This window comes from Carassius carassius, chromosome 3, assembly GCF_963082965.1.
Source record: "Carassius carassius chromosome 3, fCarCar2.1, whole genome shotgun sequence".
Classification (NCBI taxonomy): Eukaryota; Metazoa; Chordata; class Actinopteri; order Cypriniformes; family Cyprinidae; genus Carassius; species Carassius carassius.
The window spans coordinates 30,162,655-30,188,044 of NC_081757.1; the positions used below are offsets into that span (position 1 = coordinate 30,162,655).

General features: G+C 36.6%; 1 protein-coding gene across 1 annotated transcript; it reads right to left on the minus strand.

Annotated features, from left to right (window-relative positions):
* Positions 1–1,179: 1,179 nt before the first annotated feature.
* On the minus strand, positions 1,180–24,068 carry LOC132124725 (protein phosphatase 1 regulatory subunit 14B-like). Its single transcript, XM_059535878.1, has 4 exons — positions 23,375–24,068; positions 4,280–4,363; positions 4,134–4,166; positions 1,180–1,850 (listed from the first exon to the last, which is right to left on the minus strand). The coding sequence occupies exons 1-4, from the start codon at positions 23,579–23,581 to the stop codon at positions 1,782–1,784; spliced, it is 393 nt and encodes a 130-aa protein (XP_059391861.1). The 5' UTR covers positions 23,582–24,068; the 3' UTR covers positions 1,180–1,781.
* Positions 24,069–25,390: the final 1,322 nt, after the last annotated feature.

Genomic DNA, 25,390 nt, shown 5'->3' on the forward strand with positions numbered 1-25,390 from the left:
ACTTTTAAAGAAAAGAAACAGCCACACAAAAATATCAGTTAACATATTTTTATTAAAGTTGCATAAAAGTGTAACAAAATTGGGCAAAAAAACAAACAAGACAGTTTAGTATTGCTACAAGATACTTTTTTCTCCAAACGATATGACCTTGAGTACAGTCTTACTCAGTTGTTTACATTTATCCTAAATTCATATTATTGTTTCTCTTTTAAATCCAACTGATTTTTTTAAATCCTCGTGTGTCCAATGAGAGAAAAGAACCAACAGCACCGATTCCATTTTACATTAATAGTTAATGCATCTAAAAATTGCTAAGTATATAACTTCCTTTTCTAGAAAAAGAATCATTGAAAGTACAAGAACCTTTAATTCTAAAACGTCAAAAAGATTTCTACTGTTGCAGCTATTGTTTTTGTATGTTCCTCAATCAAGATTAAATTCATTTGGTGGTCATAACATAAATGTAACCTAAGGCAACATCTGAAAGTATAGGTAGAGTGACTCATGTAAAATCAAATGCTGAGAAGCAGGTGAAATAAAGACAGAAAATTAAAATGTGGGGCCCATAAAAAAAAGAAAAGACAAAAAGTGATCAGAGAAAGGGAGAAGACATGTGTTAAACATCCAGGACAGTTGTCATTGTACCTCATATCTACAGATGCTAGTGATGTGTTAGTATGTTATGGGAAAAGCTCTCCTAAAACACCTGCTGGAAATGTTGGATTGGTGATTTTCAAGAGCACTGAGTGAGACTATTAGCCCTCTTATTATAATGTTTGATTGGCTGAGACTAAAAGAGCAGATGTCTTCATGGGAAAGATGATTTAGTAGAGTCATGTGGGAGGATCAATTCTAAACGTACGTTTGGCAGTGACTGTGACACACTGCAGCTTGTCTAGCCTGCTCTCCAGTCCCTCCCTATCGGCCTCTCGAAGAGTCAGTGTGTGCACATCTGTGGATGTATGTGAGGCCCAAGAGCCACAGCTGTGGTTGTGTGTGTGTGGTAATTTCTCTTGATCCCTGAGGGTGGTGATGCCCATGAATTTCAGTGTGTGTGTTTGTGGTATGTGTAAGACAGGGGAAAATTAAAGACAAGAATCAAAGACCCAATTTTTCCTACACACAGCTCCCTTCCCTGTTAATACCACAAATCCAAAGTAACTCCCTCACTCAACTAAATCAGCTTTAATCACTCGCTTTATTAGTTTTCCTTTTTTTTAATTAAAATGTCCATGAATGTTCCTGCACACTTATTCAAGCAACAGGCAAATTAAAAACAGAGGGTAAAAAAATCCAGAAGAGGTTCTGTCTAAATTCTTCTGATGTCATTTTAACCAAGTATCGTCACAGTTTCACAAAAGGTTTTTAGTCAATGTGTTCACTGAGACAGAGCAGGGAGCTTTGGAACCAAATGAAAACAATATTCTAACAAAAACACAAATTCATAAAATAAAACCATTCTATGCATAACGATCATATGCACAGTAATGTATACTTGCATGAAATGCATTTCAAAACATTTTAAAGCAATGACATTTTCCCCCTTTTCAAAGTGAAATAGAATAAAATAATACAGATAAAACCGATAAAATGAGAAAAATAAGCCCTGCTTATAAGGATCTGATTGAATTGCCCATCATTTTGCCTCCACTTCCTCCCCAATGGATGCAAAAGAGGCAATGGGATTGGATGAGCACCTGCTCAGGGGTGAAAGGTCACACCCCTAAAATTGGAAAAGGAGGGATGAGATTGGTTGAAGGAAGGTGGAGGTGGGAGAAGCTTCATTTCTTCTGAGGAGTACTGAGCTTCTGCATGCCACGGATCCTGTCCAGCAATTCAGCTACAAACTCCTACAGAGTAGAGAAAAAAATTATAATTAATAAGAATCTTTTAACAAATTTAACAGAGGTAGTTTGTTGGCACTTCAGATTCTGCAGATTTTCACACAATTACAACAGACTAATGGTCCTTGCACACGGAGTCAGAAATTTTCGTATGCGTCTTTTTATTATTAATATTTTGTTATACTTGCTACGGCTGCAAAAATGCGAAAAATCAAAACTGATCCGAATTTTTTTTTTATGATGGACAAAACTTTTGGAGGCAGTCTGTAAACAAGATTGACACAACATGACGTTGTATTTATTTTTTGACGTGCAAAAATTTAGATTCATTGTGCACAGACCTTCAGTCCTAAAACTGTACACATAACCTACAGTATATGTGTTTATCCTCATTACTACAGGGCTATTGAATGCTTGAATCTAATTGGTTGATAAAACATTCTAAGGTGAGCAGTTATTTTCAGGGAAATGCATAGTTACTAGGGGTGTAACGATTCACTCGTTTTCTCGATGCATCGATTACAAACCCTGTCGATTCATATGCATCGATCTTGAAACATGATTTTTGAATCGTGAATCGCCGATCTTGGACAGTGATCGATTCAAAATGCTAAGAATCGAATGAATCCCGATTTCTATAGCGATTCAATGCTTTCAAAATGTATACACATTAAATTACTATACGCACGAATTAATGGAGACCTTGAAGAGTGTTCGTGAATCGTGCCTCTTATCTGTCCTTCACGCGCTCCACTGTTTACCGACTGAGACTGTCACAGGATTGCGCTCGCGCTCCGTTTGTCTCTGACTCAGCTGACGTGTGATCTATAGGACTCGTGAAGTAGTTTTATACTTTTCTGTAGTTTGTCAATGGCTCTCTGCATCCTACCGACGGAGTTACCGGAGCCGTCGACAGCTGTATTTAGTGCATGGACGGAGCAGAAATGTAAGTGTCTAAATCATACGCACAGTTCCACTTAATGATAAATGTGTTTAAACAATGCGGATGAACCGAATATACGAAGGAAACTTTTAAAATTAACCACAGCATTAACAATGACCTTGAAATAAGAGCACGAGATTTATCTGATAATATGCATGAAAGTAGCCTAGCGTTTGTTTCATTAGCAAACAGACATCTGGCGCGTTTTCTCTCAGAATCATTCGCTGATGGAGAGGAAAAGTTAAATAGAGATGAAGACGTTTTCACACTAAAAAGAGAAGCGATCTCGCTCTCATAGACGTGCCAGGCTATATCTGCAGCTAAACTGAATAAAAGCAGAATGAACTGATGAAACTAAAAAAAGCCCCACAAACAATTTATGAATGATGCAGTGCTAATTGACATTTATTACACTACAGAAACTATAAAGTATATTTTCTACCTTATTTTGTGCAGAAAATTTAAATAATTGCTAATTAAATGTAGCCTAGTATATAAAACAATCATAAAATTGCCATTAGGAAAAAAATATCGATTACAAATGATTGATTATTGTCCAGCAGTGTATTTGATTTATTACAGCTAATTAAAAGTAATTGAAAAAAGAAGATAATTCCTTGTAAAAAAAATAAAAATAATAATTATAATAATAATAATAATTATTATTATTATATAGGCTACATACATAAAATGATTGTATTTGACATTTCTGTCACTTCTGAAATTATGGCTACGCCCCTGGTGTGACAAAATGTTAGCTTATACATAATACTCTTTAAGCTCTTTTTTAAAAACTTGGCTTACATACATTTTTACGTATGCCATGTCACATCATTAAACTATCATTTAACAATGGACAAAAGTTTTTTTTTTCTAACCTATGGTTCTCTAATCATAAATGCTACTGTAATTTGCCCCCTGACTAAGCATTTAAAGAATTTAGTAGAAGCATTTAAATAATCCCATGAATGCACTTAAAGAATGCAGAATCGAATCGTTATAATCGAATCGAATTTAATTGTGAATCGAATCTAATTGAATCATTCTAAATTTGCAAAAATCGTTCTTGAATCGAATCGAAAACCTATGAATCGTAATCGAATCGAATCGCTGCCTTGCCAAAGATTCACAGCCCTAGTTACCATTAAAAGTAGCAGCAGGTTACCATAGTATAAGCAGAATAATTGATGAAGGGCCACTGAATTATTAGAAAAATGGCCTGTTGTCAATTATTCCTTACTTAATGTTGTTTAAATGAGTTAAAGTGAAATATTTTTGTCTAATTTGATTCTGCTAACAATATGTGCATAATTTGGCTGCTCTTAGATACATGATAATGTACTCACTTCAGTAGGTTTATAACAGTCTACCAGCAGTTCCTGTTGGACAATACGAGAAAAAAAAAGTCATACGAATGTAAGATCTGTTTAAAACTGAAGATGTAATGGAGAATGTTCTAAAATGCTGAATCTGTAATTCTTGCGAAGGATACCTTGACCCTTGCGGCACGGTCTACATCATTCTCCATGTCCAGCAGTTCATCCACATCAATCTCCAGCTCTGGAATTGCCTCCTCCTGTGACACATAAGCATAAACAACATGAATTACAAGGAAATTATCAAAGATGCGTCTATAATCCAAGGAAAATCTACATGGAAATTACACAACTATTCTTAGTAATTCCCTACAGCTCTAAGAAATTCTGCAGTATTCCCAGAAGGAAAAGAAACCCTGTGAGGAAAGAGTAGCTAGGCAAAGAAAATGTGACGCTGGTTGCACAGAGGTTTCTGAAATGTTTGTGTATGTGAGTGTGTATGGAGATCTGTTATATAGCATGTCCTTGTTCCCACCAGAGATGATGAAGGTCTGTGTAATGCTGCCTCTTCACCACTAGGGGTGTCTCGTGTCACACAAACAGTTAAAAGTCAGTCTTTGGACCAAACTATGCATCATACATAATAAAGTTATCCAGGTTGTTTGAAGTTTTTTGTTGTTGTTGTTGTTTTTTTTCAGTTTGATTAAGGTATGTTTCCATTTGCTTTACTTTTCACTTAATCACTTCCGTGGATTTGATTAATCTCACCATTTATGGTAATGATGGTTATGTTACTCACTGATGTGTGCAAAGATTCGTGTCTACTTGCCCTGGAATGAAGTACAAATGTCTAGATAGTGTAATCTTTTGGGGGGTATCAATGATTTATACAATAAATAAAAAAAATATAACATTTGAAGCTTATCTATTTTTTATTTTTTAAGTTGGACAAAAATTACAAACACTTCTGTTCAAAAGTTTGGGTCAAGTCAGTAAGATTTTTTATTTTTATGAATTTGAAAAAAAGTCTCTTAAGTTCTGTTAAGTCTGCATTTATTATAGGACAAACAAATACAATACGAACAATAGCTTTGTGAGATATTAATTAACGTTTGTGTGCACGTGTTGTAATTCGTTTTGATTTTTTTTTTCCCATTCTAAGCTAAGGATTAAAATTGGAGTTTACAGTTTACTAAAATATGTATTTCCACATCAACTTATTATTGGATCTATGAACATCCTGGCATGCTGTTAACATGTAGTGTGCTGTTGCTAATAATCCTGCTGTCTGGCTGACCATCCATCTTAAAATAAATCTACTGTTTGATGATGAGGATGTCATTAATTGACTGTTAATATGTTAGATGTAATTATGATACCTCCTACTTTACACATTCAGAATGGCAAGTTCCAGCATCATCTAATTATGAGCAAGACAGAAAATCAAGACTGAAAAAGAGATGAGAAATTGAATACAGTAATAAAAAACTTTGGGGACCAAATGTGAGTTTGCACAGATTCAGATAATCATGTTTGTTTTGAGAAATACTGCTGTGTCTGGCTATTTCTATCAGTCCAGTTCACAAATTTGGCCTTGGGCTGTTGGCAAGGCACTGGCCATGAAACAGATCTGTCTGCTTCTCTTTCTGAAGTCAGACGCCTTTGTCTCTACTCACAACCAACTTCCCTAATAGCTTTAAATCAAATCAAAACCCTGATTCAAATTCAAATTCAAACACTATCTCTCTATGTGAGTTTTAGTTGCGTTTCCAAAAGCAAAAATCCAACTGTGCCAGTGGAGGCTCCAAACCTCAATTATAGCTACTGTATTTTTATCGTGTCGCCCTTTTGGCCTCCCAATTTGGTCTCTTTTCTATAAAGTGGTCTCTTTCAGTAAAGACTATATATGTCGCTCTCCACAAAGCTATAAATGGTCTTCACAAGACTCGTAGCACCCCCACCTCCCTTCTCTCTCTCTCTCACGTTTTATCTCCCCCTATTCTGCAAACATTTGCTCCCTCAAAGCCTTTTCCAAAACACACTTCATCTTCCTCTTCCAGACACAGACACACACTCACAAGCCTTATGAACAAGTATAAGCTCACAGTGGTTTTGGTGCAGTGACTCATACGGCATATTAAAATATCGTCACATATCGAACATAAAACTTCCCATTGCTTCACAATTAAATAATCAAAAGACACTTGCAAAAACAGGTCTATTTCTAGAGCTGATGCTTTTGTTTTTGTCATTCAAATGCCTTCTTATTTTCTTGTGCTCAATGCTACTATCAGTACTTCATCTTGTCACCACTCTTTTCCTCCCCCTTGGTTTGAGCTGCCCAGACCAGCTGTCATTGCACCTGCCTGAATACCCCTTGCCCAAATCTCTCTCTCTCTCACCAACACAAGCACACACACACTACAGTTCATTCAGGCACATTGATATTGCCATGGCACCATCACATGTGAATGGAAGCTTTAATTGCTCTACTGAATCAACGAACCTTTAATTTGTGTCTATGACTGAGCAGTGCACATATGACTAAAGGGTGCATGAGTACACAGGAGCGAATGAGCAGTAAAAACCACTTGAGCTGGCTGTTAGAGGCTGGAATGTGAAACCGTACGTGTGTGTGTGTGTGTGTAGACACTAAGACAAAGAATGCAAGGCACAACATGTGGGCACCATGTGCTACTAGTCACTAGACAGGGAAAAAGATAAAAGGAGTAAAGCTGAAACAGAAAGCCGAGCAAAAGACATGAAATTCAACCTAAATAAAACCAAAAAGCTTCTCACTATCAACTTATTTATAATTTAATCCACAGAGCTAAATGCAATTAATGTTCATTTAGCCAATGCTTTCATCCAAAGAGACTTACTTATAAGAAACACAGACCCCTGGGTAAAGGGGTTTGGTACCTTGCTAGAGGCTGTTTTCAATTGTTGTTTTATGACTGATACTGAATTTATTTTTATTTTTTTAAGAGGCCTATAACATTTATGTCAAGTCATTTAGCAGATGCTTTTATGCAAAGCAAATGAGGAACTTTGCAAGCAATAGTAGTAAATGACAACAATAGGTGATGTACCGCACAAATTTCAGGATTAAGCTCAACTTGTCTAGTACAAAAACTAGAACAGAAGTTAAAAGGGAGAAAAGTACAGAAATGAGAGAACAAGCTGATTTCTATATGATATATTATTAGAGAGTGCCTTTATGGTTTCAAATTAAAATGTGTAGAATATAATGCAATACTGATGGTCCAATTTCATTTTCATGTGTATTTCTTAAGCTACACATTTCTCACGTGTGAATGAATAGCTCCTGTGTAAAAATGAGAGTAATTATTCATACAATAATTTAGTTCCCATGACATTTGGCATCTTCCAGCCCAGATCCTATACATTTACAATTACTACAGACAGAATTCTTTTTGTTATATATTGTTAAAATATGTAATTTAAATGCATAATATTCTACTTGCAATGCACACTTGTGTAGGAGACCCCAGTTGTTCTTTAAATAATCCTAAATCAAACAGTGCTGTCAGCAACTCAGACACATGGGAATAGAATTTCATTCTAACTATTTATGAGATCCAACAGCGATCAGTGCCACATATACACACAACCTTTTGAAAGGTTGGAATGCTTAAGTCAACAAATCAACCACAATTCATACATTTATTTCAAAAGGACACATTAAACTGATCAATGGCAATAGTAAAAACGTCTAAACTGTAAAGAAAAAAAAAAAAAAAAAAAAAAAAAAAAAAAAAAGATTTTTGAAAATTGTATCACGGTTTGTGTGTTTGTTTGTAGTTGTAAAAAAACTTAGTACAGTATTGGGTAAATTGATTTGATTTTATTAGTATGGTTGTTATATTACTACAGCAACTGTAGAATTACCACAACAAATTAATTCTAGTAGTTTACTATATTATGTTTCAAAAACACTATAGTATTTACTATAAATTACTATAGTATTTTTTATGTGGGTTTTCATTTTGGGGTAGAGTATCCCTTTAAGAAGGATAACGGTTTGTAACACTGGTAATAATAAAATAAATGTTTCTTGAGCAGCATACGAACATATAAGAATGATTTCTGGTGGAACGTGACATTGAAGACTGTAGCGATGGCTGCTGAAAATTCTGCTTTGTCATCACAGGAATAAATGATTTTTTAAACTATATTAAAATAAAGAACACTTTAATAATACTTAATATTGCCATTATTATCAAATAAATTAGGCCAGTGTGATCATATGAAATCTTAACTGAAAAGGAAAAAAACCTTTTGAACAGTACTGTATGTATCAAATGAACAAAGTCAAAAATGTTATGGAGCATGTGTGCAATGCAGGACCAGACTTCTGACTCTCAGAATACAGTTTGATCCAACTAACTGATTGTTCTGATTCTCAAATCTGTAATTGATAACACAAACGAGTAGAGCTGAAACAACGAATCGATTTAATCGATTAAAATCGATTATTAAAATAGTTGTCAACTAATTTAGTCATCGATTCGTTGCTAAATAACTTTTATTTGCCGTAAGTGGCTCATTTCGTGCATATTTCAAATCTGCGGTGACCAAAGTGTGGCAGTAATGAGCCACCGGAGGTTTTACTCAGCCAGTACAACAGGAGAAGTAGCGAATAGCCAATAGCTGGCCTTGTTTTATGTCACGTGCTTCCCGAACAGCGTCTCTGCAGCCATAGACATCATATGATGTCTATGTCTGCAGCATTCAGCGTGATGTGGGAGTACTTTACATTGAGCCTTTAAAAAAGAAGAGTAACCTGTAAACTCTGCACTACTGCACTGTTTAAGGGGACGTTCACATATCGCGTCTTTTGCGCGCTCAAGTTCGTTATTTCCAACACCGCACCGCATCGAGTTAAAAACATTTCAACTTTTCAGAATGCAGCAACCGCACCGCGGGTCATGTGACAAGAACTAACCAATCAGCTTCATCCTTTCCCGTAACAACGTTAAAAGCTCAGTCAAGATGAAAGGAACAGCTGATCATAGTTGTATATGGATTTCCATTTTGAAATAAATTTAGTAGCAGAGCTACTGCAAGCGATTTTTGAGCTGCAAATCCATTTATCCTTTGCTGAAATTTCCGCGTCTTCAAGGAGAGGGCACGTCATGGTTGCTTATCAAAGGCAGACGCCTCAGGGGCGCTTCTGCGCGAGCGCTTTGGAAAGAAGGAGAAAGCGGTGCGCCTAGCGTTTTCCACGTGTTTTTAGGCGCGATTTGTGAACGGCCCCTAAGACTTTCATTTGTGCAGATTCTCCAGTACAATGTTGTTTGCAAATGTTTAGTCGTAAAAGCTGATAACATTGCTTTTTAACAGTTAACATTTAAAGCTTTACAAACATGTTCTGTGATCAGTTTGTCGTTTACCAGTTCAAAATTCAGTCGTGCAGCCTAATTATGACTGAATGAGAGAGGTAAATGTAGATATTTGAAATGCACTTTTTTTTCTAAGTATTATTCACTGCTCTTTTTCACACAGCAGGTTTTTTGTGTGTGTCCTATTTTTTTTTTCTGGACAACCTTCTGATGGATTTTACTTTAAATTGTGAGTTCCATTCAGGTTTCATGCCATTGGCACTTTTTTTGAAGGATTGTTTACAATTTCACAGCAAAAGCTATAAAGCTTTTTCCCAGTATATAATAAAATACAATGCACTGCAATTTTATTCTGTTTTATCCTTATTCTTCGTGAAAATATGTTCTGAAAGATTCCTTAATAAGCTTTGTTCGGGATGTTAAACTACTTTAGGAGCTCTAAGGACTGCCATGGTGAAAACATTATTTGAAATCTCCTTGTGAAATTTGCTAGAGTATGGGTCAGTGTTCTGATTGCAGAAGAGTTCGACAAAGGATTACTAACACAATAAAACAACTCCAGGTATATTTTTGATGAGGATATGACAGTGCAAAATGGTTAAAATCTCTTAAATCTATGCTGAATGATAAAGACCATTTATTAATAATTTACTTGGGGAAAAAATGGGAAAAACTAAAATATAAGTACATAAACCGATTAATCGTAAAAATAATCGACAGATTAATCGATTATCAAAATAATCGTTAGTTGCAGCCCTACAAACGAGTAAGAGGGACCAGACTGGAACTGGTGATTCCAGGCAGATCTTGTTATTTATTTGTATAATATTCATCAGCCAGCTAGTGAATGAACTTTGGGCGGTCTGTGGCCTGTCTGAGCTTAAGACTAAGTGCTTTGTGTCCAAGTGAGTCAATGCATCGGTCAATGTGCAGGTGTGTTGAGCTGCTTTAGTAAGAACATGTCTACCCTGGTTTAATGGATGACTGCATTCATGTCTGTGTTCATGTGACCTTTATAATTCAGCATGTGTGTATATGAGCAGGTCTCTTGTGATCGTCATCTGATGCGACATTATGAGAGCAGAAGGGTCTTGGACTCTGCTTTGACCTACATTACACAACTGTCTTCATCACTGAGGATGAGGGTGATGGCAATATGGCTTCCCTACTGGGGCCCTTGAGGTGCCAGACATAACTTAAACTTACCCAAAATGCTTTCAGTTCCTATACGACCTTGACATGTCAAGCATGTAGTCTTGTAAATCATCCTTTTGAGGTGGAAATACTTGTCTAAATAGATATATTTCTAGATCTGTGTATACGCAGTTCCCACGAGTAGAGATTACTCCATGTAAACAGTGCTTTAGACCTCCTTGTGATTTACAGAGAGTTACCTCACATGCTATTGTGGTATTATTGATGTATTTTGCAAAGTTACATCATGAAGTCAAAATTGCACAGAACTTCACATAGACAAGGTCAGGAAACAATTAATTATTATATTAAGGCCTGTTGACATGAACAACAATAACTATTTTAGGCTCCTACAGGAATGAACGCTCCGTTTATTTAAAGCACTGCACTTATGTCGTCTGCAACTTAAATGCTTGAGGTCTTAAAAGCTGTCAATATTTTCTTTAATCATCAAATGTTCTGAAAAGTGATTTTAACAGAACTGTTGGATTTTGGTTGGGTTGTGAACTCCTCTATTCTCAAATACTAAAAATACTAATGGACTGGTCAATATTATTAACGTTGTGCCACAGATGCCATTGACAGAGCCTGTAATGAAACCCCAGAACATCCTCTGAGTTTCACGTGACAAATGAGAAGGACAGAGACTGACGTCATGAAGGGCAAAACAGATCAACAACATTCAACTGCCAGTAATCACAGAGAGATTATTACCTCATTTATAACGCAGAAGACGAAGCAAATCAGTTTTTTGTTCATTGTCTGGATAAATAATCTGTCACAAAATACAATTAATCATAAGTAAAACTTATCAACTGAAACTGATTGAATGAGGTTAGCTGAATAATTGAACTAAACGACACTAAGCTGCCTTAGTTAAAAACTGAAGTTAATAACTTACGCAATTCTAAACAAAATCCCAGATTCTTGGATTAGCAATATTGACACTGGTTTTTGTTTATTTCTATATTGTGTAATGTCCTACATAAACCCATAGATATATAGTATTCATATTACAAAAAGTACGCACAGTTTGTTAGATTAAAGGGGTTACAGACAGCGCATACCCGCATCTTACCCTACTCTTGCCTAAAATTCTCACCAAGTTGTCAATGTGCTTTTTGTTTAGGTGAGTTTGAAGTGTTTCATCAATCAGAGCACAAGTTGTTCTACATTCTTTACACTCTGATGCAAGTGTATATTTGCTCAGCGCTGACAGAGATATTAATGCCTGATATCTGATCACATATTCAAGTGCCAGCATTTCTACGTGGGGCTGATGACTGAAGGGGTTTCCGCATGAGTTGGTTAAACTCTGATACCATGATAAGATCAGGGAACAGAGATAAAGATGATAGAGAAGAGTGAGACTAAGAGTGAGATCCTGTGATCAGACAGGAAAAGGAAATAAGCAGACATCAGACAATCAGTTCCACTCATCTGAAGTCTTTATACCCACACATTCTCTCTCTTTCTCTGTCTTGTACTGTGAGCATATGCTAAAAGTTGCTTAATGTTACTCAGGAGACAAATTATGTTCCAGTCCAGGTGTGCACATTCAACAGCTTTCATCATTGCACAACAATATCCAACATAACTGGAGGAGTAAATCGGGAATTTCCTTTAGATATTTTATCTATTAAAACAACATCCTGAACTGCAAGAGCAATACGGAGGGGGGAAAAATGATTCATTTCATGATGTGTGTGGACTACGTGAGTAAATACGTGTGGATACAACGGTTTAAGAAGTTGGTAACTGAGAAAAGAGACATGACCGTGAACATAGCTGATGTCATAGCTGTCTGAAACAAAGGAACAAGACACAGCAGAGTCTTTTAAAGACCAGGAATGCATAGAGATAAATGGCTAATCCGAAAATGGGAAGAGTTCAGTTCGACAAAAATAGGAAGTTTAACACAAAACAGGCTTTGCATGAAGATATCTGAGGGGAAAAATTAAAGAACACTTACAAATAGAAAAGAAATTCACATTTAGGAATCTTCAAATGGGTACATTTAAAAATAAGTGTTTCTAAGTTTAATCTATCAATCGAGGTTGGAAATTAATGGTTTTAACAGTAAGAGCAAAATAAACAATAGTGCCACCAAAACGGTCCACAAGAAGGAGGTTCTGCCCACCAAAGAAGAAGCAAACTAATTCTGGTTACTATAGTTATCCTTTCATTTCTATAGTCAACTAAATTAAATAAGCTACATTTTGTCTTATTTTTCAACATGAAAGTAAGCTACTACCTGTAAATGTGTGAGAATTCTTATTCATTAAACCCTATAGACCTCAGACAGGGTAGCGTCATATTTGTTTTTTGACAGGAATGAAGCCGAGGCTGTGAGGGACAGAAGTACAGTGCGGTCAAAAGATCGTAAGGTTGTTTAACAACAACTCTCTGTACAGCAAGTTTCACAGTGCATTTCATTCTGTAAGTCTATCCCTTACAGCTTCGTTTTCATCTGTGTTAAATTCAATATGGCATCGAAACTTATTAAGGTCAATGGGTAAATAACCAGAAGTTTAACAGTGCACTAAATAATAAAATGTGCAGTACATTTTTGTACAACTAAAATAACTGGACAAAGAAAGAAAGCTGTGCTCAGCAAATGCCATTTCACTCCATTCATGTAATAATACATTTATACTATTATATATTATATATTACTAGTATATATTATATAAATACTATTGCTAGTTTTATAACATTCAGGTGAATTCTAAATGAAAATGGGAGAGACGAGAGGTCTCAAGTCAAGTACAGATATTTAATCTGAATCACTAACTCTCCACCTCAAACAGCTCACTTTACTAACCCCTGATCTATCTCATGTAGAACACACACAGTGCTGTACTATTGATTTATTCTCGGCGCTGGCTGCAATCTGACTGTATGACAGACAGCAATGGTGCTGACATAAAGCTGGGAGAGGAGGACAAGGGACACACGCCGCCCCAGGAGAGAGGCCTCTGGTTGGGCTGAAGTGGGCCAGCGAGGGGTAGTGGGTGTGTGGAAACACTCTCATCACACACTGGGGGCTTATCAGCAGATAACACACTGACGAATACACACAGAGTAAGCAGGCCTTTTTCCTTTCATAAGAACAACAACAAAAAAGAAAAGAGATTTTAGCTTTATTTAAACAACAGCAATGCTATAAAGAGAAAGAAACCGATCTTATGTTGTCTTTTCTTTAAAAATAGTTTCTATCTTTCATTATGTATTACACAAGTAGCTTAGATTGTAGAGTGTTATATAGGGGTGTAAACCAAGGCTCCAATTAAGGGGGGATGGAACCCACATGGTTGAAAAAAAGAAAAACATCCCCTTTGTAAAACTACCATCCCCTTTGGATCAGTAATAATGTGAATTATGTAAATTACGTAATTATGTATCATGCAAATGTTAAAGTTATCTACTTATGATCATTTACCAAGTAAATAGCGGCCATTAGCCAATCAGAACTCGGTACTGTAACAAGCACAAGCTGAATCAAATCTTCATAATTTGTCTTGCAAAATGGTTCACGCACAACTTTTTAAGTTCTTTAAAAAGACAACAACAGAAGGTATGATTTTTTTTCTTGATTAGAATTTAAAGACCTTCCCCTGACATAATGTTATCGTTCTGTATGTGTGACGGGGACTTAGAGATGATATGAGAGCTAACAGTATCTTGTAACCTATGTCATGTCCGACTTTGCAAACAAACAAACAAATCAAAACTCCTAAAGAGTCCAAAAGTATGGTTTGAATGATGCTGTTTTTGAACAAATCAAGTGAGCCGGATTCAAAGGTCCATTCCGATGGACTCGCTTGTTTTGTTTCTAAATAAATTTTGAATGAGTCGTTTGCTTCGAATTATTCAATTAATCATTTACCTTTTTGTGGTTTTGTCATATTTATTTATCCATGACAGGCCTAAACTAGGGATGGGCGTTTTCCGCAAATATCACATTCGAATATTTGAGCTCACAAAAAACGAATATTCGAATATTCGTTTATTTAAATTAAGTTTAATGAGACAGACGTTATTTTTCAGCAACATTTATTGTATCCGTCATATTGAACAAGCTTAATACACACAATAAGCTTGAACACTACACATCGTGTTTTGTAGCTGAAAACCTTTAACAATGCGTGCAAACAAACAAAAGTATAGATTAAAAGCAAAAAAAAAAAGTGAACAAAGAAAAAACGTAAAGCAGCCTGCAGCAAGTAGGCTATTGTAGAACGTAGCCTACACTTAACTTTGAAACTTTTAAACTGTCAGCAAATCTTTTTTGCTTTTTTTCTATTGTTTTACATGTTCTTGTTAAGAAATACGGGCATGTAAACATGATCGGGGGAAAGTCGGCTCCTTAGTCTGTTAACAATAAGGACGGCCGCGGAGAAAACGCGCTCTGATGGCACAGACGTTGTCAGGACTCACAAATAGCGGTGTGCTAAGCGAATAAGTTTTGTGAAGCGCTTCGTGTTTTCGTTTCACCACTGAATAGGATCCTCATCTGGTGGAATACATGGCTCCAGCAAGAACTGTTCCCACTCGTCTCGGCTGGACTCTCTGTAATCATCGCTGAAGAACTGGCTCAGCCTTTTCCGACGAGTGGGCATTGCATCCTCTTCATCGTTGGTGACGGCGGCTGCATCCGCACCACTCGCATTAAGGAAAATGTTCTGATAATGTTCAAAAGTGTTTTTTTTTTACTTCTCTCATGTTTTCATCGAGAAACCTGAGATGTTTGTACCGAGGGTCTAGGGCAGACGCGAGAAGAGGAGTTTTCACTGCATTCTCCAAGTTAGCGGTGTTTATTCATTGCTTGAGAGATGCCGCAACAATGCTCTTGAATTCGGTCACTTTCTGTGATTTTCCACGGCATATTTGAAGTACTGTAGAAGACCGCAGTTCCTATGGGCCGTTCACATATCACGTCTTTTGCACGCTCAAGTTCGTTATTTCCAATGTAGGCGCGCAGTATTCGCGCTCATAATGGAAGAGACGCGGTCGCGATGCGCACGCGGTGCAACGCGCCTGTTTTTTCCAGGCGCGTCTGCACCGCATCGAGTTAAAAACATCTCAACTTTTCAGAATGCCGCAAGCGCACCGCAGGTCATGTGACAAGAACTAAACATTCAGCTTCATCCTTTCCCGTAACAACGTTGAAAGTTCAGACAAGATGAAGGAACAGCTGATCATAGCTGTATATGGATTGCCATTTTGAAATAAATGTAGTAGCAGAGGCTACTGAAAGCGATTTATTTGGGCTGCAAATCCATTTATCCTTTGCGGCAGATGCCTCAGGAGCGCTTCTGCCCGAGCGCTTTTGAAAGGAGAAAGCCTAACGTTTTCCACACGTTTTTAGGAGCGATATGTGAACGGCCCCTTATTCATTCATTAATTATTTTTTGCTTGCATACATCTTCAAATATGCCATGGAGAATCACAGAAAGTGACCAAATTAGGTTTTATTGTGAACTTTTTTTTTTTTTTTTCGAAATTCGAATATAATTTTTATTTATCAAATAATTAGAGCAGAACGAATATTCGAATGTTCGACTATCCGTGCACACCCCTAGCCTAAACCAACCAAGATGCCAGCTCAAAAACACATTCAGCAAAATATTTAATTTAATTATCAGTACTGACCACTGATCTATAATAGATTAGATATAGATTAGTGGTATTGACCAACATTCTTCCATTTCATTCCTCAGAAGGTAAAAAGCTTATAAATAACATCATTAAATAGAGCAAATTTTTCATGAAATAAAAAAACAACTAATTTTGTAAATTGAGACAAATTTTGTAATTGTGTAAAATTAGCCAAAGAAATTTGCCACAAAACCTCAACTTTTATTAATATTATTAATCGGCTATTATTATTTTACAATTTGACCACTGAGTGAAATGGGACACGTGTGCCTATTCGTACCAAAAATTTGGGTCATTAAATTTTTTCAGGAAATTCAAACACTGTGGCACCAGATCGCTGTATAAACACCTCATTCTAATGGCAGCGCAGAGCACGAGTGAGTCTCTTTACTAGTTTTAACGCAAAATAATCATGAATGAACAAATATATAATATATTTTACTTAACCTGTGAGCAGTGTTGGGTAAAGTTACTTATTACTTGCATTAAAAGTAATGCATTACAATATTGCGTTACTCCCTAAAAATTACATTACTTAGTTACTGTTTATGGAAAGTAACTGCGTTACATTACTTTTGTGTTACTTTTGCATTACTTCTTAAATCTGGGGTGAGCTTGTTTGTTTGCTTGTTTTTAATATAAAAAGTTATATTTTTAGCAAATATAAAAACACTTTCACACCAAAAAGCGAAATGAATAAGCCTCAGGCTGAAGGAAAAGTAGAAGAGTCTGTACAGAACGCAGGAGAAGAAGGTTCAACACTCTTTAGCAAAACAAAAAAAAACAAAAAAAAGAGGCACAAATGTTAATTTATCTAAACTCATTTACAGGAGACTTTTCAGTCAATAAATAGGAAAACAAAGTAACTGGCATTACTTATTTGAAAAAAAAAGTATTTTCTTGTCAATTAAAAAGTAATGCATTACATTACTGGCTACTTGAAAAAAGTAATCTGATTACATAACTTGCGTTACTTGTAATGTGTTACCCCAATACTACATATATACATATATACTGTACATACATACATATCTTTCCTTGTGCTGTACCGAAACCATATCAAACCACGACATTAAAATTGAGGTATGTACCGAACAGTCATGTTTGTGTAGCAGTATTAAACCCCATGTGGAAATGAAATGAATGAATTATTGTAAACAAACTCAGTGTCTCTGAATGTTCACATTATGTAACAAATACCATGATCTCTAGGGAGGGAGCGCTTGCTTTATACAAGAGACCAAATCATATGGGAGCTGTTCCCATAGAGATACTGCAGCTCATCTTAGCACAAACACAAAATCAACAGGTCACTACACATCAGACCTTCCACTTCCTTGTAAACACAAATTTAAGAAAAGGAAAATCACAAGCAGCCATTAGAGAAAAGAATCCAGATGCACTGAGAGAGTCTGGAGTGACAGAAAGAAAAATGTAAGAACTAGTAGTGATTGGATGGATTGTTAAATCTGTGACAAGCAGAGAGGCCTAATTAAGATAAACCATAATGACCTCACTCAATGAAAGAAATCACAATCAGTCCTTAAGGTTAATCAACTGGCAAGCCCACATAACTATAGAGATTTAAGACTGCTACACAGCAAGCACTATGTTTTGGTTCAGTCTAAATTCATCTCCATTAATCTGAATGGAAATAATTGAGACTCTCTGGCATCCTCTCTTTCAGGAAATGTGCCACCAAAGTAAATGTCTGATTCAGCACAAAAAGATATCAATAGTGACCATTAACCAACATAAGAGAACCATGAACATGTAATGGTAAATATTCAAATACTGATTTCAAATCTCACAAGATAGTTCAGGTAAATATGTGCTGGCAAAAAAACTTTGTGTGTTAAATAAACAGGCTTCAAAAATTGGAACTGATGGACGATATGAGATAGCTATTTTACAAAATATCATGAGACCTTGAATCAAATACAGTGCACAAAGGGGTGTGCTTTAGTCTTTTTAAATCTGGCTACTTGGTTGTTCCTTCTAAAGTAGAACATTTTGCAACGGAAAAGAGAGAAAAGACAGAGGTGATAAGAGAAACACCCAACAGGGCAACACCTGCTAGCTTCTCTCTCTTTCTCTCGGCTGTCGTTTCTGGAGCGGAATAAAGCTGGCAAGCATTCATCAAATTCCCTAGATTAGAGCACTTTAGGATATTCTGTCTGGGCTCCTGTAAGAGTTTGCGCATGTGTATTTTATTCACTTGATTGAAAGTCCAATTCATTACGTCACCCACAATTCCACTAATCCACCAAGTACTTCCAAAACAGGGCACTTCCATTAACAAGAGTAAATATGGCCCACAAACACTGAGAAACATCCACTTCTGCATAATTCAGCCTTTACATGAAGCTAGAAATCAAAGAGGGAAACAGGAAACTGTCGCTGTGCTCCGCTGCTCTCGTTTCTGTAATTACAGGTTTCTAGTGGTAATTAACACAAAACCCTTTAGAGTAATGAAAGTGTTTCAGTATCATTAAAAGACTGAAGGATATATATTGCTATGACTACACCCATTGACCTAACATATGGCTGCTGATGTCACAGGTACAGCCAAGGCCAAGATGAGTTTGTATTGTAGCGATTGGTCTGCATGTTTAAGAAGGGAGGAGAATTGATATATATATATATATATATTTTTTTTTTTACTTCTTCATTTAGTGGTCCAATAGCAATCTGAAGGCAGTTTTACATGCCCCCTCCAGCTCTCTAATACATTTGTCACATGTACAATCACAAACTCAACACACATTAGGTGTAAAAAAAAAAAAAAAAACATTCTGCTGTAATGGTTAAAGACCCCCTTTGAATTTGTACTATTCTATTTAAAGCATGGCATGCTAAAGCTATCCACATTTTCCACAAAAAAAAAAACTTTTGATCAACTATTCCACTGCACAAAATGGTTGTGTAGTCAACCATTGTAATGCATGGATAATATGAAAGTATAGTTCACTATATTGCTCATTGGCTTCAATGTACAGTAACTTTCAAAAGAAGAACAGAATTACTTAACTGGATTATAAAGAAGCTAAAGAGCCAGACAGTCTGTCTGTTTGCAGAAGTTATCTTGGTTCACTTTGCTGAATCCTCTGCTCTTGAATTAGACTGTGTACAAAAAGCAAAGCTATTTCCAGACAGATCAGTGCCCTTTTACATAATGATCACTGAGTGACCAACGGAAAAGGCAAGAACTGAAGACATCCTTGTGTGTATGTTGAGATCAATAAGTCTCTCTAGGTCCGTAACTGAGGACCATTTAACATGGTTTGTGGTTCACTTTTAGAGAAAATAACATTATAAAATGTAAATCATTTATAACACACAAGATGATTTTATTGAGATGATCTGAGAGGTTGCTAACTCTAAGGTTGGAGTGAGGATAGTAAGGCATCAGTGTATACTCACCTCTCCCTCTCTGTAATTACATTCGGTGATTACTGGGTATGTAAATATACAGTCATGTAAATGGTAGAATGTTGAATTAGATGTTGAGCAAATTAAGACGATGGCTGCATCCAAATTCACACTTTCACTAAGAAAAAAATCATATACTACACTGGTGATGGGACACTTTTAAGAATTTAGTAAGTGCACCAATATTGTGCTATTACTACATTATAAAACAACATCTTTATACATCTATATCTGCTTGATATACATTTTTGCTTCTACCTAAATTCATTACCTTTAAATTCATTAATTAATTGTAACAATTCATGTTTCTTGACACTTAACCAAAAGGTCTAAAAAAAATAAAACAGAAGCTGCTTCTGCTCTTTATGGTGTACCATAATGTAAACACAGGGCATGATATGATTATGAAGAAGTTCATCTAAAATTATAATGTATGTATCAACAGTAATTATAAATTAAAATTAAACAATTTAAAGTTAAAAACCAAAATAGATGTAATCAAGAAAAAAAAAAAAGCAAAAGTTACCATTTCAAAACATGGCAAATCATGAGATATGAATCTTTAAAATGTGAAAAAGGTTTGGCCTTGTTCATGATATCCAAAAACAGGCAGGTAATATGTTGCATAATAAATCAACTGAATGATTCACGATTGCTTACAGTAATTATGAGTAAACTGTTTACTTAAAGGAAGTGTACTGACCTCAGAAGTGAAAACGGTCAGTAAACAACTGAGAACCTTTTGAGACAAATGCAGAGAAATTATCTGGGGATTGTTATGAATTATGTGCACTGCCATTCAAAAGTTTGTGGTCGATATGATTTTTAATGTAAATCTCTTATGCTCACCAAGGCTGCATTTATTTGATCATAAACAAAACAAATGAGTAATATTGTAAAGTGCTGTTATAGATTAAAATAACTATTTACTGTCACTAAATAAGTATCCCTGAACAAAACAAAAAATAAATTAAAAATACATAAATAAGTACAGACCCCAAACCTTTGAACGGTAATTTAGATTAGGTGTGCATTTTGTTTTTGCAAATTTCTAACAGACATGCAAAGCCATTTATTTAAATATGTATTTTGTGACATCAACACAGACATGCCTAAACCTGTTCTTTCTCCTATACACAAAGACACACATGCATGCAGAAACATGTACTGTAGCACACAAACACACAGGTGCAGAGGGAGGGGGTGGTGTTCCTGTCAGCCACTAGCAGGTGAGGAACTGAAATATTCAAATAAAGTCTGAGAGTGGGTGTAAAGAAGTAAGGAGATAAGAGAACTCGACATGAAGCAAATATAGAGCCAATAAACAGAGTGGCTCAACATCCTGACACAATGTATCAATGCACACACGTGTGCACACACACACACGGGACTACACCAAAGCTGAGGTCAAGCAACACTGTGACTTTTACTGCCTCTTTACTTACTAAAACATCACAGAGTCACGACAACATATGCACACGCTTCCTGCAGTTTCGCCTGTCACTGGAATTTCCTTTGGTCATGACTAATGGTTCAGCAGTCTCCATTATGTGGCATCAACCCGATGATCCCAGAAACTGCAATTATGCCTCTCCTTCTCCTCCCAAGCCTGTCAGAAGATCCTTCATCCTCTTTTTCTTTTGCCCATTTGCCTTTCTCCTTGTATGGAGAAATTCACTGATTCATGTGAATGAACTAGTGACAAATGTGAGTTGTGGACAAACCCCGTTACTTCAGCAAGGTGAGTGTTTAAATACACACACTTGACACTTGTCATTTAAACCTAAAGTCCAAATAAGACATTTATTTAGCAATAACAGCATGTGTTAAAAGTGCAGTTGTATGTGGCAAAGTCTAACACACTGTGTGAGTGTTAATGAGAGGAAGGAGGGGGAAAAAATGCTATCTTTGTGCTTCTGGCCAAAGGCACAGCTGTCCCTCTCTATACCTCCCTCCCTCCAACTCTTTCAGAGACCGCCTGTTAGTCTCCATCAATGATTGTCTGTTTACTTCTCCCTTGATTTTTGCATCCTCATTTTGTAAACTTCATTTAACACTGCCATCAGTTCCCAATTTCTAAATGACTTAACAACATTAATGGAGGATGTCTCAGTTTAAGGCAGTGACTCAGTCAATCATGCCCAGAAAGCACAGTAGCCGAGTTAAAAAAAAATGGTTTTCTTGCCTCATGCTTCACCCTCCTAGTCTGTATTTTGTTTTCTCCTCCCTTTTATTATCCACAGCAATTTTCCTTAACACCAAGCCACATCTGTAACATTGTTACTGAAGCGTTTCTGTCTAGTCTTTTAAAATACTATACACTCCATATCCAGGGAAACCAAACACTTGCTGTGCGGAAAGTGAGATTATAATGACTTGACTGCTTCTCCCTAAATGGCAGTATGCCACATCGGCTCCTTCCACGCCAGAACTGGTATCTTGCCTCTGACAATTTAAGTAGTTTTAAATGAAAAGGATTAAGACTCTGAAGAGACTGCCACGTCACGGATTATTGTTTACTATAAAGCTAGGAAAGTTGGCTTTTAAAAGTGGATTTAACATGCTGACATGAGTTTAGATAATGTGAGAAAGCAAGCAGGTTCATTTGTTTCTGGTGGTGTGGTTTATTGAGTGGGGGAGGATACCAGAGACATGAGTATACCAAACCACATGTTCATTTCTTTTTTTTTTTTTTCAAAGTGCTGGAGGTTTCATCCTGTTATTAGTTCGCTCATATTTGACTTATTGTAAACAAAGCCTTCACAAACCAGTATTTTACTTACACTGAAGTGAATTCTTTTTGTGGTGGATGTTAGAAGCTAGGCCTATATCACAGGTCAAAAGATATTTGCATATAATACATATAATAGGAAGTGTGCACATTTCTGGAGACGTGGACACAATTCTCGCCACTTGTTGGTGTTACGGTGTAGCTTTTAGAATCGGTCTGAATTATTTTTAGTGAACGGAAAAGAACCTTATCTCTTTAATAAATTAATACATGTAAGTTACTAAAATTGGAGTAGCCTAAGCCATGTTCACCTTTGTCACGGTTCTACAATTTCCCTGCCGAGACGGCATATGGTCCTCCTCACATTTTCCAGACTTTAGGCGATTTTTTCATTTAAATTGCGCGCAATATAACATAATTTAACTATTAGCTTACGAGTTCCAGGTCCATCGCCTCACTGACGTTTTCGAACACAGCGTTCGTGTTTGTGACGTCACCGCTAGATACTGGAAAACGCGCACTCGCGCAGGAAGATAAGAAGTCGAAATACAGTTAACGTAGTAACTAATGCGCTCTCCCTTTAGCGCTTAAAGTCTCTGGAAATAGAATGTGGGTCAGCTGCAGATTGACGCTTAAACACACACTTACAGTCTGCCCATTGGCTCGTAATGATATTACAGTGGCTGCGCAAGATAACTTAAGCACTGCTGCAATTAAAGCGCACTAATCTATGAATATACAATGGGTTTTTAACCTGCTGGTTACTTTGTCACGGCTTTTGTGTATTAATATAGGCTATTAACGTTACCCCCAATATAATGTTTTTTTAAAGGTTCTAAACGACTAGCTTACTTGCAGACAGTAAAGGTTTCACAAACGAGTCTTACCTCACAGTCGTAAAGATCCGTTAGCTGGTCAATAATCCACTCTTCCAAATTAAGTCTCTTTCTCAGTTCTTTCCGGTCGTATTTGACTGTGACCCGTCCTTGTTTGCGTACCGGGGTCTCGGCTTCCTCGGTTGAACCGGGGGGCGTTTGGAAGTAAACGCGAGCTTGCTGGCTCGATTCTGATTCTGGACTTGCTACAGCCGCCATATAGATCAGGTTTTCTTCCCCGTGTTTGTTGGTCAGTGTGATTTAAAAGGCTACTAATAGAGCTATTGTTTATTCTTTCTCGCAGAACTCAATGGCATTTGGCAACTTCTTAATACTATTTCTAAAGTCATATAAAGTTACTTGGATGTTTGTTTCGCTCGGTCTTCTCACAATCTATCAAATCGCTAAGCACTTACAGGACTGCAAACCGCGTGTCTTGCTTTAGAAAGTAAGCCACAAACGCTCAAATCACTTCAAACTCCAGCGTCTTCCTCGTGGCCCACTGGTTTCGTTCAAATAAAGATGGAAGCCGTTTACAAAGATTTATCCGTTAATTTAAAGAGAAAGTCAGACTTCCCCCTCTAATACAAAACAACAAAAACAAACAGTGCAGAGTCCCCCTACTTTGCCTCTTTTTATGTCCTTTCTTTACCCCTCCGCTCTCTTCCTACTCTTCCCTCACCCGAGTGATGTGTAACCCCCTCCTCCGAGCCGGCTGTGCTTTCTCTCCCTCCCTCTCTGCCTGCCTCTCTCTTCCTTTCCCTCCCCTAGCTGTCTCTATTGCTGACTACTAAGTTCACCATCCCTCACTTCAGACTACAACCAGATAATCCTGTTATTTCAAGTAAATTGCTAAAATAGGCTAAGTGAGAAATGAAAAACAATGTTTCTTTGATAGTGCCCTCTACAAGTGATACTTTTGCACTGTTAAAACGATGTCTCCTAGATTTTGGGTACTCATCAATAGCTTTTTTATTGTTTTTTTTTTTGTTTTGTTTTGTTTTTTCTCATGGCTGTTACAGAAGCATCTAGCTAACTAGCCAATCCAGAACTTTTCATTTGTTAAAGGTAACAACCAGTTAAAGGTATACAAAAAAAATGCTCAATTAAAAGTTTTACACTTAAAGAAATTATGTGTTGGAATCACTTTTGGAATTTGGAATCATTTTTCCCCCCTAGTTGATAGAAAAACATTAAAATTAAATCAAAATCCGCCCAACTTTAAAGAGCTTGAGTATTTAAAGTGGTAGAAGACATAACACACTCATAGTACACAGCACGTTATCGTCTGTTTGTGTGTACACTAATAATAATCGTTTTTGTCTGTGACCTCCAGACAAACCAGTCTTCTAAGTAGAACAGTGGTTTTCAAACCGGTCCTGCAAGCACCCCTAGCACCTCACATTTTGTATCTCTCCCTATTTCTGACACACCTATTTCAGGTCTTGCAGTCTCTACTAATGAGCTGATGAGTTGAATCAGATGTGATTGATAAGGGACATACAGAAAATAAATATGCAGTGCTGGAGGTGCTCGCAGGAGCGGTTTGAAAACCACTGTTCTAGAAAAAAGCTGTATGTGGAGCGGGTCGCCCCTCATGGGCGCAACCAAATTGACATCACATGACTAACCTTCTCAAACAGTTGACTGGGTTACTAATAATAAACCGCCAATATCATACAACAATTCATTGTGACTGAATCCAAAAAAAAAACCCATATGTGAATGTGTGGTATGAAAACAAACAATAAGCAACAAAATATAATCAAACAACATCACTGAGGTAACAACATTAAACAAATTGAATGTATCTAGTCCAAAACCACTGAAACTATTGGGACAAAAAAAGTCAATTAAACAGTTTAATGTGAAATAATATGCTAGTTTACTTCTCTTGCAGTTAGGACAGAAGAGGTGTAGTATGCCAATTTGACGTTTCAAATGACGTCAAAACTTATGTAGAGCAGCGTAAAGAAGTAGTCTTAAGTTAAAATGCAAAAAACAAACACAAAAGTTGAATGTTAGCTA

Excerpts from the sequence above, each read along its gene's own strand:
- LOC132124725 (XM_059535878.1), bottom strand. The coding sequence starts at position 23,581 with ATGGCGGCTGTAGCAAGTCCAGAATCAGAATCGAGCCAGCAAGCTCGC. Across the intron at positions 4,167-4,279 it reads ACCGTGCCGCAAGGGTCAAG|GAACTGCTGGTAGACTGTTA; the intron begins GTATCCTTCGCA and ends ATTGTCCAACAG. Across the intron at positions 1,851-4,133 it reads ACTGTTATAAACCTACTGAA|GAGTTTGTAGCTGAATTGCT; the intron begins GTGAGTACATTA and ends TCTACTCTGTAG.